At 59.8% G+C, this 18,277-nt stretch overlaps 1 protein-coding gene across 9 annotated transcripts in view; it reads right to left on the bottom strand.

The window, feature by feature from the left end:
• GPSM1 (G protein signaling modulator 1) overlaps positions 1-18,277 on the bottom strand; it is a 92,635-nt gene that overhangs the window by 2,736 nt on the left and 71,622 nt on the right. For all 9 annotated transcript variants that reach the window (XM_009665713.2, XM_068914468.1, XM_068914464.1 and 6 more), the window contains one exon: positions 2,623-2,782. In XM_009665713.2, coding sequence (XP_009664008.2) covers positions 2,623-2,782 — 160 coding nt within the window. The remainder of the gene's footprint in view (positions 1-2,622; positions 2,783-18,277) is intronic.

Raw genomic sequence — 18,277 nt, 5'->3', positions numbered from 1 at the left:
ACACACTGATACTATCCTCCCTCGCAAGCCTTTGATGTACCCACAAACCCATCGGGCAGCAAAGGGAGAAAGTAAGTGCCTTAATAGGGTAAAGAGCAGAAACATCATGTATAAATCTCCTGCTTTTTGCCCTCCCAAGACAGGCTTGCTGCCAGGCTGTTTTCTGCACTTCAGCCAGCTTCTAGAAGAACCCAAAGACACCACCTCAGCCCAGGCTGTCTAGGAAGATCCACTGCCCCGACATTCACTGCTGCCAGTGAGAAATCACTGTTTTCTCTAACACAGCTACAGGCAGCTTCCGCTGCTACTTCCACTTTGGTTTCCACCTAGTGCCAAGGGACACACCGCTGTGCAAGGGCCAGCCCGTACCTGGCTCAGGGCACAGGGCTGGGCAAGGCCAGGAGGGGGCAATTGCAGATACCGGCAGTTGCGGGTGAACGCAGAGTTCCCGGACACTCCTGTGGCGCTTGGTAAGAGACACCTCGTGCGAGCCACAGGGCTGGGTGTAATTATAGGCCAGGCAATCAGCAAAGCGAGGGCCTGGCTAAGCCGCTCATCAGGCGGCGCGTTCTTTCCAAGTCCCCCAGAAACCCTGGCCTTTTGGGGCCAGCTCAAACAGAGGATGTGCGAGGTGAGAACTGCAGGCGCTCTGGCTGTCACGAGCTGCAGGACGTGCGTCACACAGCACGCGTTAGGAAAACACTCCTGGGGCCTGGTTCTTCTCAGCTCTCGCGGAGCAGAGCCAGCCTGGGCTCGGCCTGCTGGGGGAGGCTGGCGACGAGGTGGGCTCCAGCCCTGAAACTATGCATGTATATATCTATCTATACGGGCCTCTATAAACCCTCGATGGGAACGGCCCATCCACTGCTGTCACAGCCTTTTCTCGAGAGCGGGGGTCGAGCGCTGGAGGAGCCGCAGCACGCCTGCTCGGTGGGCATCACCCGGGCCCTGCCGCGGACCTCATGGGGTGGGCAAGCAGCAACGGGGACAGAGGAAAGCCTTGCAAAGAGCCCGTCAGTGACACCGGGGCCTCGGCAGGACAAGCGCGCCAGCCCCAGCCCTGCAGCAACGGTCTCTGGGCCAGCACGCAGCCAATGGAAGGAGCCTGTTGGCTCCTCCGGGCCGCCGCTTGGGAGGGAGGCCTGCCCCAACAACAGACACCGCGCTTCCGCCAGCGACCAGCCAAACAATCCCTAAGAAAACCAGCCCCATCGGCTGCACTGTCTCAGTGAACGCACAGCATTTAAGCGGAGCGTGCCCCAAGTCTCATGACACTACGTGCTCTTCCCAGAGCCCCCGTTTGCGGAGATGCAGAAATGCGTAACAATCTCAGCGCTCGTTTTGAGGCCGGAAGCCAGCCGGTACCCCTCCAGGACCAAATCACATCTCAGAGACCAAAAGACAGCTAAACAGAACTTAGGCCTACTTGTATATTCTTTAGAAAGCTTAGTATTTTAAAAATCAGTCCCTTAAATTACACAGCAGGTAAAGCCAAACACACTTCTGTATCAGAAATGCATATCTTTAAGAAAAAAGATGCTCGTTTCCACTCTATTTTTAGGGCAGAAAAGCTGCTCCGCTCGCAGCCAGCCTGCGTTCCTTGCGACACCGCCGGACCTTTTCAGCGCGGTTCTGCTCCGGCCACTGCTTCAGCCCCTGGTGCTGGCAGCGAGCTCGCTGAGTGGTTTTGTTCTGCAGCTCGTGTAGTCGCCTTCAGAGGGATGTCAGGGGTCTTTTCATTTGTCTGCACTTCATGCTTTTTTGAAAACCGATAAAGTCATCGGTTTGAATAAAAGGTTTTGAGCCCCTTTGGATGGTGCTTCAGCATGCAAGAGGGACTTGCATGTTTTAAAGCTTCTTTCCAACTCGGTTTAAACAAAGCACCTCAACACGGCTTCATTAACAAAAAGCCATGAAACCAAAGTGCAAACACAGTCCTGAGCTGCCTTTCCTATCCGATCTAGTTGTCAGACAGCTTCCTCAATTTATGCCTGCCCTTCCTTTGAGCGAGCTAGCTGTCGGCGTGCTCCGAGCTTCCTACTGTTTATCCATCCTTCTGGCTTCTCTCTGCTTTTATATAGCACCTTTCACCACAGCAGCCAAGAACTGTACAAAATCCAGAAGTTTTTACTCTGCGGTAACACTACGTGAAAAAAACGATGACACTAAGTAGGCTGTGAAAACCCAGCCCAGCTCTCCACCTGCCCCCAGGTCTACAGGCTCCTGCCAGGCTCCCCCAAGGACGGCCATCAGCACCTTCTGCCCGGGGACGTGGGCAGGGGCCAAAGCCCTGGTGCCAACCTCCGCGTTCGGAAGCCAAGACCTCCAAGAGACACAGAATGAAAAAAAAAATCCACGTATACTTTGCATTTCTCTCGCCAGTTTACTCTCCAAGCCTTAGTTCGCGTTCTCTAGCCTTTCCCTCGGCAACCATTAGCACGAGAATATTACCTTCCTTTCTTAAATAACGCTGGGAGATTCCCACAGAGTCATTAGTTTCAGGGAGCTGCGGCTTGGGGAAAACACGAGGACGCTCGCAGGGAAACCGGGACAGCTGGCAACGCCGCAGCGGCAGCATCACCCCCTCGTAATAGTAGCGACTTCAAACGCATCGGTGCTTACATATTCGTTCTTCCAGGGCAGGGAGCGGCGTGGCGGCCGCCTGGGCAGCCTCCGCTGGGCATTCCTCCAGCGGGCAGCGCTGGTCGTCCATCCGGTTGCTCTGGAACTTGCTCAGCAGGTCAAAGAAGCATTCCTCGTCCGAAGGGGTCCGGCTGATTTTCTGGAAAGACAATAAACCGCAGAAGAGTCAAGACACCCCCAAACAACTCCCCGCGTCCGACGGCTCGGGCCCGGTCCGTGCCGTGCCGGGGGGGGGGGGGCGGGATGCCGGCGGCGCCTGTGGTTTGTCGCAGCCTGCCGGGGGGTCACTGCTATTTGATTCGGAGCCTGGCTCCACCCCAGCGCGGGATAGGGCAGAGCCGCCGGGAGGCTGCTCTAACTTGCACCGGCGAGCGACCGCCAAGGACCCCCCGCTGCCCCCGCACGGGTGCCAAGAGCGTTTTTGCCCCTCGGAAGACGCGGCCCTCCTGCCTCGAGGCAGCGCTACTTTACGGAGGTGCCTCCGTGCTCCTCTCCGCAGGAGCCTCCCCGCTTTTCTCCGGCCGCCCTTCAACCTGCCCGAGGCAAAACGCCGCCGACCGGGAGCGCCGACCCCAGCGCCACCCGGCACCCTTCTCCTGCAGGGACCCCGCAGCGGGGCGGGGGGCACTTGGTGCACGCCGGAGACCCCCGGCCCCCGCGCGCTGCAGCTCGCCCCGGAGCCGGCGGGCCGGCCGAGGCGGGGGGCTCAGTGCGAGGGACCAGGGCTCCAGCCGAGTCGCAGCGCAGACCCCGGGCACGCCAGCCGCCAGCCTTCTTCCTGGCCAGCTAAATTTAACCTCTGCCCCTCGCGCTGCCAGCGCTTCCCGCCCCTGCCTCCGTCCCCGCGCGCCGCCAAGCTGCCAACGCCGCAAAATTACAGCCCTTCAGGCATACGGTTCTCGCACCGGAGCCCCAAATAAGCACCCTGCGCTAGACGGCGATATATTTAAGCCGAGCGGCGTTAAGGGCTGGCACGGGGCAGCCCTTCGCAAGCCCCGCGGGGCGCCCGGCTCCGGGACGGCGCTGGGCTGCGCGCCGAGAGCAGCGCCTGGCCCCGGAGCAGCCAGCCCGTCACCGACAGCGGCTCCGTCCCGAGAGCAGGCTGTAAGACGGGACAGCGATACGGGAGGCACCTGCCAGGCTCTGGAAGAGCCGCCGAGCTGCCCGCGCTCACCCAAACGCAGGAAGCGCAGCAGAAATCGGCCAAAAATAAAACAAAAACGAACAAAACTGGGTTTGCCCACACAAAGCTACCGCGCAGCGCCGCCGGCTCGCGAGAGAGGTCGGGGACGGAGCCGCGGGCGCTGCCGGCGCGGGGGGCAGCCGGCAGCCCTCCCTCTCGGCCCGGGGCGCCGGCAGGACAGCGAAGCCCTTCGGGGCAGGGTTACAGCCACAAGTCGGCTTCAGTAAAGGCAGGAAAACGATTTTCCCGTACGCTAAGCGGAGCAGATGAGATGCACTCGGCTTCTATTTAGGGCAGCGTCAAAATTAGCAGCGGGGCCGGCAAGGCGGGAGCCGGGCGGGGAGGCGAACCCCCCGCCTCTCGGCGCCTTCTGGCCTGCTGCCGAAACAGCGGGTCAGAAGGACCCCAGGCCAGGAGGAAGGGCATCCCGCGCCGCTCTGCACGCCGGCTGGCGCGACCCCGACTCCCAGCCGGAGGGGGAAGCCCGCTCGTTCGCAGCGAGCCGCCGTCCCTCCCGCGGCCCCGGCCCGGAGGAGCAGCTTCGCCCCGCGCGGGGGCCAAGGGGCGACCCCGTCCCCTGCACCCTGCCGGGGCCCCGCAGCTGGCCCGCGGCGAGGGAAGGACGCCGGAGCAGCGGCTAAGAGCTCCGGCCGACCCGCTCCCCGGCCCCGCGAGAGACGGAGCCGCCCGCAGCCTCCCGGCCAGGCGCAGCGCCGGCATCGCGTCCCCTGCCAGGGCAAAGCTTCGCCTCCCGCGTCCCGCCGAGGACGTCGGCACCGAGACGCTGCAAGCGAGCAGCACCCGCTCACCCGCGGCAGCCCTCCGGGGCTGCACGGCCCCCCGGCTTTCGCCTACCTTTGCCCGGCGCCATCGGCAGGCGGCTCAACCCGCCAGGTCGCAGCCGGGACGCGTAAAACACAGCCGAGGTGTCGGAAACACCGCGAAAAGCAGCCGGGGTCAATCGCAAGAGCGAAAACGCCTGCCGAGCCGGGGCTGCCGGGAGCCGCCGGCAGCGCACGCCCCGGCAGGACCGCAGCCCTCGGCCGCCGCTGCCCACCGGGCTCCTGCTGCAGAGAGGAGACGCCGCCCCGGCGCGTCCCCGAGCTGCATCCCGGGAACAGCCGAGGCCACCGCAACCGTTTCCGCGCCAGTCCCGAACCTCGCCGCGGTGACAGCCCCGCAAGCGGGGCCGGGGCGGCCGCGTCGCCCTCCCCACCGCGGCTCTCGGGAGGCTTCCTCCGTCCTGGGGGTGCTGGCCGCCGTCCTCGGGAAGGGCGCCCGTCGCCGGCGTCGCCGCGGCCCCGGCCCCTCCGGCGGCTCCCGCTGGCCCCGGCTGCTCGCAGGCCAAGAAACGGGCAGCAAAGCGCTTCTGCGGGTGAGGAAACCAGAAGGGGGGGATCGGGCAGCAGGTTCGGCTTCACCGCCCGGGGACGGCCGGTCGGAGGGAACGTTTCACAAAACTCACCTCAGCTCTTCGCTAAAAACCAAGAGATTTATCGCGGCAAAACCAACCAAACCAACCTTGGGAACCCATCCCGGCGTTTGAGCTCGGGCTTTTTCGGTGGCAGAAGAGTCGCTCGACGGAAGATGCCCGAGCGGGACCGCGTCGGAGCTGGGTCCTAACCAGCGGCAGCGCGCTCTGGCTGGTGGCACGGGGCGGCGCGTCCGCCCTCGGCGCAGGACCCAGCGCCCCGGCACGGGGACCCAGCTCCGACGCCGTCCGGCTCGGGGACGAGGCGAGGACGGGAGCCACCAGCTTCTTAGGGCAGCTGCCCGGGCACCGGTAGCGACCCCCGGCCGGGTGCTTCCTTGGCACCCGAACGCCTACAAAACTGGTTCCTCCTCCTCCTCCTCCTCCCCGTGTCTCAGCGAGGAACCAACCTGGCGGTGAAGCCTTCACGGGAAGGGCTGGGACGGCACCCCAGGGTGCCCGTCTCCGGGGCCGAGCTCTCCATCGCAGACACCTTGCAGAAATCCCACCCCTCGTTCGGGACGGGAGGGTCCCGCCAGGGGGTCGCACCTCGTCCCCCTCTCCCTCTGCAGCCCCGGGTGCCGGCACCCTGCCGTGTGGCAGGACAGCACCTCCGCACCCCCAGACACCGGCACCCCGCTCCGCAGCAGGACAGCGCCCAACACCCCAGGGTCCCCGCACCCCTGGGCGCCGGCACCCCGCCGTGCAGCAGGACAGCGCCCGACACCCCAGCACCCCCGGGTGCCGGCACCCCGCCGTGTGGCAGGACAGCGCTCAACACCCCAGCGCTCCCAGACACCAGCACCCTGCCACGCGGCAGGACAGCACCCGACACCCCCGCACCCCCGGGCGCCGGCCCCCCGCCGCGCGGCAGGGCAGCGCCCGATGCCCCAGCACCCCCGCACCCCGGCACCCCACTGTGCAGCAGGGCAGCACCCGACACCCCAGCACTCCCGCACACCGGCACCCCACCACGCGGCAGGGCAGCACCCGACACCCCAGCACCCCCGCACCCCCAGGCGCCGGCACCCCGCTGCACAGCAGGGCAGCACCCGACACCCCAGCACCTCTGCACCCCGCTTTCATTTCTTTCCCACGACGCTGCAACAATTTTCATAATAAAAAGTTCCCACTGAAGATACCTGCAAACTTCCAAAACCAGCTGAACCTGGAGGCGTGCGCAGGCAAGAGCCGAGCGCCGGCCGAGCGAATCTCTGCTGCATCCCAGCCCCGACCTCCTCCTCCTCCTCCTCCCCCGGAGCCAGCTTCTCCTTTCGGCCGCCCGGAGGGAAACATCACAAAAGCCGAGCTTTGCTTACCAACCCCGGCCGCCAGCTCTGCCCCGAGCCCCGGCTGTTACGCGTCCGCAGGCAGGAGCCCCGCCGCCGCCGCACACCCGCCGGGCGCGAGATGCAGCTTAAAGCGGCGCCCTGGCGCGAGGGGCTGGCCTCGAGCCCTCCGCCGCGATCCCCGCCTTACCCGAGGATGCTCTTAAACGCGCCGCGGAGCTATGCGAATATTTAGCTTCCCTTCCACCTCCTCGCCTCCTACCCGCCACACACACACTTTACCTTAAAAATAGATCGGGATCGATTTTGCCAAACCACAGCTGCAAGCACGCCCGGCTCCCGCACCGCGGCGGGGAACGCGCCGGGCACGCGCAGACACAATACCATCGCCCAGATTTAAAGCACCAAAACGCCCAAGGGCTGTGTTTAGCTCCCGAGAGCCCTCCTGCTCCTCGGCTGCTCGTGTTATTAGACGTGTGATTTTTTCGCCCCGCTGCAAACGTCAGAGAGGCCCAGCCGTTTTCGACCTCACGCACCCATCTCTTAATTTAACTGCACCGCTGCTCAACGGAGGGGAATTTCTAATTGCAGCGGGGTGTTAAGCGGCAGGGGAAGGACGGGACCGCTCCGCCACAGCTGGAGAGCTGCGCCTCGTCCTTCCGCCTGGGAAACGGGATTTTGCGCCTGTGCAAGGGGTCCCCGGGCCCCGCGCGCTCACCCTCGCCCGCCAAACCAGGAGGGCCGCTTATCCGGGGCGCGGGCAGCTTTTGGCGACCGCCTGGGACTTTCCCTACCCAAAAAAAACTTATTTCAAGGACTCGCAGAGTTGTTTTGAAGCAGGGAACCCACGCGGGGCCCGAGGCCAGGACTTCCGGCCCGGCGGGCTCCCGCAGCCCCCCTGCACCCCAGGACGCTCAGATAAAGCTGCCCCGAGGGGCCGGGAGCCAGGCAGAGCTGCCGCGGCGGGGAGGCTGCAAACGCGCGCGATGGGGCCCCCGACACCAGGACAGAGCCGGTAAAGGCTCTGCAATTACTCTGCAGCGGTTTCGTCCCGGCGCCTTCGGGACAATTAGTCCGTGTTTCAATTGTAAAAACCTACTGCAGCAACCGAGGAGGGAAGACGAGGCAAGGAAGGCAAAGGGTCGCGGCACAGCTGCCGCGCCGCTGTCACCCGCGGCGTAGCCCCCCGGTGCCGGCTGACGCCAACCGGCACAGGAGGCCGCGTCAGGTGGCACTGGCTGAACACCTGTACCGCAGCGGCTGCTTCCTCCCCGCCGGCACTGCTGCAGGGGCAGAGCTAAGGGGACGCTTCAGCCCAAAGGGGCAGGAGGGGAACAAGCCAGAGCAGAGACTGTGCCCCCTATCTAAAGAGCTGAGTGGACTTAGGACAGCTCTAAAAAAGGGCGTCTGAAGCTGGCATCGAGGGGAAAACGCAAACAGACAGCAGGGAAAACGCCGCACCAGAGCCCCCCAGGCAAGAGATCGGGTGTTCGGAGCCGAAACAGAAAGCGGCTGTTTGCATCGGGGTACAGGATGGAGCAAATGAGAGCAAGGGAAAAGTCTGCGCAGACACGACCACCTGCAACTTCAACTCCCCCCAGACTTGGGCAGGTGCGAGTGCACGCTCGAGCGTGCACTCAGGGGAGGCCGAGCACACACGCGGTGCAAACACAGGGCGCGCGCACCGCTCTTCCCTTGCAGGATGAAATTATCACCCTTCACTTGGACCGTTTTCAAAGACTTTTTTTTTTCTTTCTCTTCCCCCCCTTTTAAACAACTCGCCCACTCATAAACGCTGGTGCTAAAAGCTGGTTCTGCTGCTGAGCTCTCAAATAACTCGAGCGTTATTGTTTCAAACAAAATCAAAATAAAGATGGTCCCCGATGGCCTGTCGGGCCGGACCGAGGCTCCTGCCCCCCGCAGCCGAAACGCGGGTCGTCAGGCTCGGCGGCAGGTCGCAGCCCCGCTTTGCTCGTGTTTCGAGCCGGAGCGCGGGAGCCTGCCGGAAGCGTTACTGACACCTCTGCTACTTGCAGCGCTGACATCCTGCTGCCCCGAAAGCTTTTACCAACCTGCTCAGATTTAGCCACTTGGGGCAACAACCTCGTTAATTCTGGTTTTGTGCTCCCCACCCGCCACGTTTAGCCCCCCCATGGCTTGAATTACTAAACCGAGGACACAGAGCAGAAGCGTTACCGTCCCCGGTCGCTCTCTGCAGCCCACGGAGGAAGACAGGCAGCTCCAGAGGGCACTTGAGCCCACAGACAGCACGGAAACGCCAGAAACGGGAGCGAACGGGAGCCACCTGCTCAAGCCAGTTCCCGTTACAGACGGATGCGCGCCCGTGCTGGGCTCCCGCCGGGCACCCACGCTCCCCGGCGCGCGGGTCTGCAGCAAAGCACAGCGTTTTAGCTGCAGCTAGTTGCAGGGATTGACTTTGCAGCCGGAGGGGAACCGCGCTCGGCCCGTTGAGTCCCAGCTGAGCAGGAGTCATTTGTTAAACCGAAATAACTCTCCGGCTTTAAATGATATAACCCATATTCTCGATTAATTAGCACAAAAGCCAAGGTTAATATGTAGCGCTCAACTCCCAGTCACCTACTCTACCCACTAGACCGCACACCCTCCCCACTTGCAGGCCTACCGAGGAGTAGGTGGTGACAGCGTAGACAGGTGCCTGCAAGCACGCTGCCGGGGAAGGACGCGATGGAAATTATCCAGCGCTCCCCCGGAGCAGCTCTGCCCTCCTCCCTGCAACCCGCTCCGCTCAGCGCATCGGAAATTGGAGCCTCCTGACAATTTGCTCTGAAAACGCTTTGCGAGAAGCCTGCTCGTCTCCGGACTGCCAAAACTGCGCTGCTTTCTTGAAACGTGCTTTTATTTAGACACCCGCTTGCTCTCCAGGGCAGCGCTGTTTTACAGAGCGTCTGAACAGACGCAGCACCTTGACCAGGGGTGACGCCGGTGGGGTGAAGTTAGCCGGTGAATCTGCGCACACACCCATCCACCACATTAGCGCCCATAACGCTCATCCAACCTCCATATAAACAGGCTTTGTTGCAGCAAACGCCCCAGCCTAAATTATTATTTACTCATATTCCGGTAACGCCCGAAGGCCTCCCTCAACGTCAAGGCACCCCGCGCAACACGAAAGCCGGGCCCTGCCGGAGCCTGGGAGGACGCTGGGGCTGATACCAGCGGGTTTACAACTTCGGTGACGGGCAGGAGGGCCTGAGCACTAAGACAAAAATCGTATGTAAACGCAGAAACAGCTTCTCCCATCAGCACAAAGCAGCTCTTGCTCTGGTAGGTGCTGTTTAAGAAGGGCAAAAGGAAGCTACACCACCTTTTGGGAAGGCAAGGACAGGAAGGCTGCTTTGCTCCACGTTGACGGTACCCAGAGAACACGGGGAGGATGCAAAACAGCTTTAGATTCAGGTTAAAAATCTTGGAGGGACTTTGCTGCACGTCCCAGGGGACCTGCACCTCCCGCAAGCGCTTTCAGCAGCCCTGCTCGCTGCCGACCCCGCGGAGCGGGCTGCACCCGTCTGCACGAGCCGGTTCCCCTCTTCTCTGGCGTTATCGATCACTGCACGGAGCTGTAACTCTCTCTGTGGCACACACACCTAGAGCCAGGATGGAAAAGTCGGATCGGCAGGGTTGTTTGGGGCCTTACCCTAATTTCGAGCGCCCGCCAGCAGCTCCCCAGCGGTCCCCGCTCCCGCGGCACCGCACGGGCTCAGCCCGCCGCAAGCTCCGGCCGCGGTCCCCCGGGCCCAAGGGGAACGGCAAGGGCCGGGGGCTCTGAAAAAACATTATTTAGGGTTTTTTTTAGATTAATTGCTGTTAATTGCCTTTGGGAGGCTCGAAAATAGCACTGCTAATGGGAAGCGCGGACGAAGGCTGGAGGCGAGGTGTGAACAGCGGCTCGTGATTTCCACGTTAACCCCGGACTCAGGTTTTCTCCTGCCACCGAAACCTCCGCTCACCCCGAGGCTGGCCTAAAACCAGAAGAGGGGACCGGCCTTGGATGGGACCACATCTACCCGCAAGCAGGGGCTTGGAGAACGGCACAGGAACAGGGGAGGTTACCGTCTACCGACTGGGCCGTTAAGCCCTCCTGTCTGATGGCACCCACCAAACGAACGCTGGGGACGGAGCTGCTGCGTCGGGGAGCGAAGGGAGCAGGACGCTCCTAGGAAGGACGCCCGAGCGGCCGCTGCAGGAGGGCTCGTGTCTCTGGCCTCGCCAAAGCTGGGCAATAACGGATTGAAGCCAAATTTGGGGCTTTAAATACACTGCAAGCCCAGGGTTGCAGTGTCTTTGCAATTTCTGGGCCAGCCTCCAGCGCTGTGGCCCTTCCAGCAGCTGATAAGAGCGGTTATCGAAGATAAGGTACAGGACAAAACTGGTCTAATTGTTCAGGCCTGACTCCCACACCGCTACACTTCTGTCCTTAAATGTAGCCCAGCAAACGTACCACTAGGAAGGCATTGCCTGGTTTTTAAATGCACTTCATATAAAGACCTATGAGAAATACAAGCGACTGGCACAGAAAAGATTATGTATTCAGACACAGCAAGCAGCAGAAAGGCACTCGGTGCATCTCCAGCAAGCACAGTCAAAGCCCGCTCCCTTCTCAGCCTTGAGCCACAGCCACACGCGGAGACAGCCTGGATCCCTCCGGTATTTGCCCACGTACCTGATCCCCTCTGGTCCCAGCCGGGAGCGCAGCACCCCAGCACTTGCACAGACCCAGGCGACTGCCGGCGCCCGAGCAAAACGCAGGCGCAGCCAGCCTCCTCCTTGCGCTGCCCAAACGACGTTCACGCAAGAAAACCAAACAAAACTCCCAATAACTGGAGGCCCGTGTCCTCTGGTGTCGTCGCCGCCCCAGTGATTTAAGCAGAGTTCTGCTTATTTACAGCCCAAGAGGACCTGGACTACGATTTTTTAAGCTCTTCTGGCATGTGCAGTTTATTAAATGTGAGAGGCCGGAACTGCGAACGTACAAAGTGCCCCAGGCACGGCAGAGACCCCAGAAATGAGTGACGAGTTCCAGATTTTAGGAGAAGTCAAACATTTGGAGTTTTATTGCTCTGCGTTTGGCTTCAATTCATCTTTTTTTTCCCCCCTTCTAGTTTTGTTCTCTTTAAAGTAGCAGTTTCTAGGAAATGGCGAGTTTAACATCTCTTTACTGCCTCATACCACATGATGGGTGACAATTTGCCGGGAGAGAAAAGGCTGCGCAAAGAGGAGGGCAGACCTTAATTACGGCTTCAAAGCGTCAATAACTGAAAACCCAGTTAGAGCGAGTCAGCTAGAAGGAGAACGTGCTTGCTAGGCTGGTTAGTCAGCTCCAGCCCGGACCACCGCGGCGTTAGCCGCCCTGCAGACCTCCTGTTGCAACCTTGCCAAGGACCCTCTGGGGACCTTTTATCTCCTTCCTAGACCAGGTTCCTCCAGAGACCCTTCCCTACAGCTCCTAGCTCCTGACCAGGCCTCCCCACGTAGCCGGTTGTGCTGGAACAGAGGGTCCCGGATCTGCTTTCGTACAGTCCCCTGATCCTGAGCCCGGGGGATCTGGGGAGCATCCCGATTGTGGGTACGTAGCCCAACTGTACCTGCACCACCGCAGCCTTGGACAGCCGCCTTGCAGCTGGGGGAGCCGATCTGATCTCTTCTCTATATGTGGCTGAAGCACAAGCACAGACTTGCTTTCAATCCTGCCTCCTATCTCCTCTCTACAGCGCACAGCTTTGATTCACAACCTGACCTCAGCTTGGGAGGAGGAAAAACAAGAGACAGGCGTAGTGGGAAGAAGCAGAAAGAGGGTGTCCCAGCAACAAGAATATCCTCCAGACAGGAAGATAAGGAATTGAGCTTTATCTCTGGGACCTCGAGTGCTGAAGCACAAGGCCTAGGGCTGGCACCAAGGCAGCGATGCCTCCGCCTGGCTGGTGCTCAGCGCAGAGTGTGGCCGGGCACCGCCGGGCAGCTGCTATCAGCCCTGAGCAACCAGGTCTCAACCCATCGCCTCCCTGGATAAAGGATGCAATCACTCCGTGGTGCACAAAGATATCATCTGCCCCGCCAACATCAGTCCTTTCTCACCCCGGCCCGCGTAGGAGTTGCTATCTGCCCTTTGAAGTGGTGACAGGGTCTCTTTTCTACTTAGCTTTTGCCCTCCAGACTGTCCGCAGCACAGCGGAGGGGAGAAGAGCAACCCTTGCCCCACGCTGCGCAGCGCCTCTCGCAGGGATCATTTCTCCCGCTGCTGCACCCAGGAGGGCCAAATATCCACTGGGGACCCAGAGGCCACAACTTGGCCCTTTCCTGGCTTAAATTAAGAAACGGCAAGGCCATTCGCAGCACCTTCAGGGGCTTCATGGCAGAGCAGCCGCTTCCCCAAAACTAAACTAGCATCAACCGAGAGTCTCCTCGGCACTGAAAAGCCCATCGCTCTGAGCAGAGTCGCCCCAGCGAGCAGGCTGGTTAGAGCAGCCGGCGCCCATTTCCCTCCTCTAAGCAAAAGCCGCGGGTGGAAGGAAGATCTGGGCTTCTCGGATCCAGCCAGGCAGTCGTCCACATCGCACTCAAGGCAGGTTCTCGGGGCTCTGATTTTTGGACTCTGCAGGGCTGATTTTAAGCAAGGCTCCGCCGCGAGCAGGGACAGGCGAGCGCAGAAGCGAGCCCTTGTGCTCCGGAGAACGGAGACGGCTCCTGCTTCTCCCCTGCCAGACGGGAGCCCGGCTCCCGCCCCGCGCGCTCGCCGGGTCGCACCTCGCCAGGACCGGCTTCGCCTCTGCAGGACGCCAAGGAGCCCGGCGAGTAATTCTGGCTTCTACTCCAGCTGCATGTGCTCATCTACCTCCCCAATCCACCCCTCTGCTTGAGAAGGAGCAACTTACTGAAGGACCTTACAGCCATAAGCCTTGGGTAACCGCTTGCACTACAAGGTCTTCCGAAGGGGGCAGCCCCGGACCACCCAGAGCTGCCCGCGAGGAAGGCTCAAGCCCCCCGACACAACCCTCGGCAGCATCAAAGCAGCACAAGGCCCAGCTCTGCCGTGCCTCTGTCACATGTTCTCATTGGATAATTACAGATAAAACCAAGGCAAATCCCAATTTTAGTGCCATTATAATACGGAGAGGGGGAATTCATTACCTGGCAGCTGTTAATATTTAAGAAAGAAACTGATAATTTACCTTGGAGGCAATGAATGCGGCAGAGGCAGCGCAAGCCAGAAAATGCTGCTTCCTCCCCCCCACAATCTTCGTTATTCTGCAAAAGTTTCCGTGAGGAACAGCATGTGTCAGGGCTCTGCACTGCAAAACTCACAAGTGTCTTGACTCTGGCTCTGCTCTGTGCTGCCCCTCTAAATTTGGGAGTGTGTTCGTCACCCCTCTCCCAGCTCATGCAGCATATGTGCAACAAACCCGTCTGAATAGGAAAAGGGGAGCTGCAGGAGAGAAGGCCTCTAGTGCTTTACAAGAAACTCATGCAGATGTACAGAAAGAAAGGTCAGACAGCTTAAGATGATTCTGGGGAGGCAACCAGATCACTGTCTGCTTCTCTGAACAGCCTGAAGCTCTGAAGGAGTCTCCAGGTATCTGTCAGAGTCAAGACCTCCCAAAAGTTTGCAAGTGCACCCTGCCTCTGGCTAGGAAACATCCCACAGGTCAGTGTCTGCATGAAGCACTAAAGGTCCCACAAACTCAACAGGAGGATCAAGCATTGCAAGAATTAGCCACATTTCCATGTTTACCTGCACAATCCCACAAAGAAAGACACCAGCACTGCAACCTCGAGGCGTCACAGGAACGGGCTCAGCAGCAACCACCTTCCCCGACTCTGGCTCCTCGCTCCTTCTCCGGCCCCCTCCCGCTCAGCGCACGTTTACATCAGAAGGTCCGACCAAGGCTAACGGCACAGTTATACCCGTGCAGTTCAACAAAACATAAAGGCTGCACAAACAGGGTGCTGAGAGATAAGGGAGGGTGTGTGGTTGGTGCCTTTGCACTGCCCTTGCCTTGAGGGACTTTACACCTCCATCAGAGGCAAGGAAGTTGCCTCATCCGAAAAGAGGGAGAAGATGCTTGCACAGACAGATACACAGAGCAGCCAAGGTTGCCCAGCCTGACCCCTCACGTGCAAGCTCTGGAGGGACTGCAAGTATCAGTTTAATCTCCTGAACGATACAAGACAATCAGGAAAAAGATGCTTGGAGGCCAGGGTGCAAGCACCAGGGAGGGAGGCTCAGAGGCTCTATCTATCCTTGCATCCCGGCCCCCAGCCTGACAAACTCTCTACTCTTTCCTTGTCTGGCCAACTCGGCAGCCCACAATGACATCGCGGGGGATGGACAGGGGCACCTGACATCCCAACACTGCCTAGGTGACACGTTAGTCAGCAGAGGCAGGCAGGACCCGTCTGCCCAACTCTGCCACTGCCAACATGTTGCTCCCAACTCTGTCCCTGCCCAAGGACACCAGGAACTGAACTCTTGTAGAGGCCGAGCAGAGGGTCAACCAAGAGCATCTGCTCTGTGCATTGTTCATGCAACCCAACAACCTCCTAGTAAATCACGAGAGATAAGACCATTACGAGGGCTCTGGCAACCTGCCTTTGGGGGTATAATCTACAAAAGTTTCCCTTCTTTTATGGTTGATTTTCACTGTAATCATAAAAAAAAAAAGCCTTATAAAAACATTCATCATGGGGAATGTTTGGAGATACAGCATGCTTGAAAATTATTCAATGTCTAAACACATCAATGACCCATCTCTGCAAGTCTTCACTGCATTCAAACAAGGCTCCTCTTTCTCTTGCCTATAAATGGGCTTTGCTGAGGGAAGGGCAGAGGGCAGGTTTCAAGAGCGAGGAAGCGCTCCCGCAAGCTGATGCACTCCACCGGGAAGAGGTGCATCCACACCGACAGGCCCATTTCTAGAGCACTGATCCCCACGAGGGGAAGACGACTGAGTTTGGTCCTTACTTCTCTTTATGCTTTTTGCTCCAGCTGACAGGCCTTGACCCAACAAAGTGCTTTAGCCCTTGAACTTGGGCACGTGCACAGTCCCACTGACTTCAGGGACTTTACCTGCATGGCCCCAAACAGCAGGCACCGCTTCCCAACCCAAGCAGTTTTTTCAGGAATACATAGCCCTTTGCTTTCTTCTTCCCGTGGGCCCTCTCTTTTTCTCCCGCAAGAGCAGAAAACTCTTAAGTATCTGCATCAGCTCTACGCTGTGAGTTATTCTCCTCTATAAAAAAGAGCACATCCAGCAAGAGGTGACCTCCTGCAACCTCTCATTTCCTCTGCCAGAGCCCTTCTGCCCCAGACACGTGCCCTGCTGCCCAGGGCGAGCTGGCGTGGGCTCGGCCACAGCCTGCGCTGGCGTGCAGCAGGCAGGCGAGTCCTCTCCGGCTGCCGTCCTGGCGAGGACGGAAATAACTCGGGGGATAAGGCTCTGGGCAGGAATCCACGACACACGGCTTCAACGCTTGTTTCTAACGCTGGTAAGATCACCGAGCTGCTTTGCCTTCTCCTCCCTTGCTGCAGAAAGGGGCCTGGGGTGAGGCTCTGCCCAGCGCTGCCGTGCTGGCCTTGGACACCTGCAGATCATGGATGCTTTGGGGTACAACTGCACGGGTCCACGAGAGGACAGCCTTGCAGATCTGTGGTCCTCTGGTATTTCTACCGCATGGGAAAAATCCCGTCCATCTAATAACCTCCTGTAAAATGCAGCTGTTAAGAAGACAGAGAAGAGCTGGAGCCTTATGGCCACAGAGGAGGAGGAGAAGGTGGACAAGGAAGAGGAGGAAAAGGTGGAGGAGGAGGAGGAGAGGGGTTAAATCTATGACCAAGCCTTTGATGCCTGCAAGTTTCATGCGGTACAAAACCTTCCGCTTTGATGTTACTTTAAAAAGAGAGAAAGCTCAGCAGGAGCGTGGCGCACGGGGCCCAGGCAGCGCTCGCACGCAGCCCGTCTCGACCGCGGGCACGGGGGGCGAGCTCCGACGCGGGCACGTTTGCTCGGGGGTCTGCTCTTACAGAAAGACAGCGCAACCCAACGCGTCTCACCCTCACCAGCCTCTCCCAGACCAAATCCAGCCTTCGCTCCGCCTGTGGAGTCCCAGGGACCCACAGCCCTGCATCTGCCCGCGGGAGCGTAACGCGCCTGAGCTAGAAAGGTAGAAGAGGAGCCGGCTCCTCCTCGGCTCCCCAGGCTCGCGCAGCTCCTCTCGGTCCCTGACCGCCAGCCTCTGCTGGGCAACTACCTGCCTTCAAAAAGCCCCCGCGCAGCTGGGCTTGATCCCCTAGCTGGGATAGCAAAGCCCATCCCTCTGCCCCACAAGCCAAGCAGCACTCCTGCAGCGAGTTCTCCGTCGCCTGCGACGCCGGCGTATTGCAGAGCGACAGGAGGGCCCCGGCCCGCTCTCCTACCTTACGCAGCATCTGAGCCATGGCTTCGCCTATCCAGCCCAGCATCCCTACGGCTTTGGCAACGGCTAGGGCCCTTCTCCCCGAGCCCGAGAGAGCTCCCAGCAGGGCCAGGCTCCTCTCCATCCCCAAGCTCCTTGCCTCGCTTTGCTTTTCCCTGCCTCCCCTCCCCTCTCTCGCCTCCTCCCATGGGGAGTTTCCCAGCAGCTCGGTAATTAGCATCATCATCGCCAATGCTAATAACAACAACCCAGCTCTTCCCATGCAAAGCTCAAACAACTTCACAGCCATCACCACGCCTCTGCAACCTCCCCGGGGGAGGCAGCGTTACCCCATTGTACACATGGGCAAGACAGAGGTAAACAGGAACCAGCCTGTGGCAGAGACGGGCAGAGGACCCAGGAGTCCTGACTCAGGCGCGCCGCACCCGCAGGATCCTCCCGTCCCAGGGCCGCGCTGACCGCAGCAAAGCCCTTCTGGAAGGAGGTCAGTGCTTGTGCTGACAGCAAGACTATGCAGGGACTACGTCACTCGCTTTGGAGGCCTGGGATCAGCTTCTTTCACTGGCCGTCCTTGCGCCCGGCCTCAAGTCCTCTCTAAGCACGGCAGCAGCAGCTCTTTCCTACCGCAGGAGAGCGGCAAAGAGGATCGGGTGCACAGGAGGGTTTCCGAGCTCGTGCCTTCAGAAGGGCCAGCAGAGATTGCAGAAAAGCACCTTAGAGCAATCATTAGAGATCACCTCTAACTAAAGACCTGCTGTTCACTGATGGATTAAAGAGTATTTTGTCTTCAAGCTTCCACAAAACGAGAAATTTGGGGGATTCTTGCCTAAGCAGCCTGATCAGAGCCAGCTTTGGGGGAGGGAGGAAAGAGCCTGCCTCTGCAGAGTCCAGCTGGGAGGCCAGCCTCTCTCCCCGTCTTGGGTGGGATCTGCTACGTTCAATTTTAAAAGGCTCACAGAAATGGGAATTACAGCTTTTCGGAAAAAGCCCGCTCACACTCCCGTGCAACAGCGCGATGCTGCCCTGGTGGCCCTTCGACAGGGACAAAAGGAGAACAGCTTCAGGCTTTGCCTTGCTCCTGGCAAGTACCCGCAAGAAGACATCAACTCTAATTGTCTGGAGGTCTGGCCTATGCTACAAAGTCAGGCTGACATAACTGTCAGTGGGGAGCACGAAAGCTAAACAAAATTCACCTGAAGTGACCCAGCCTTGCTCACCAGAACACGCCACAGAGACGGTCTC

Source organism: Struthio camelus, chromosome 20 (assembly GCF_040807025.1).
Source record: "Struthio camelus isolate bStrCam1 chromosome 20, bStrCam1.hap1, whole genome shotgun sequence".
Classification (NCBI taxonomy): domain Eukaryota; kingdom Metazoa; phylum Chordata; class Aves; order Struthioniformes; family Struthionidae; genus Struthio; species Struthio camelus.
The sequence above is the reverse complement of the archived record's forward strand: the minus strand, read 5'-3'. Positions and strand labels throughout refer to the sequence as shown.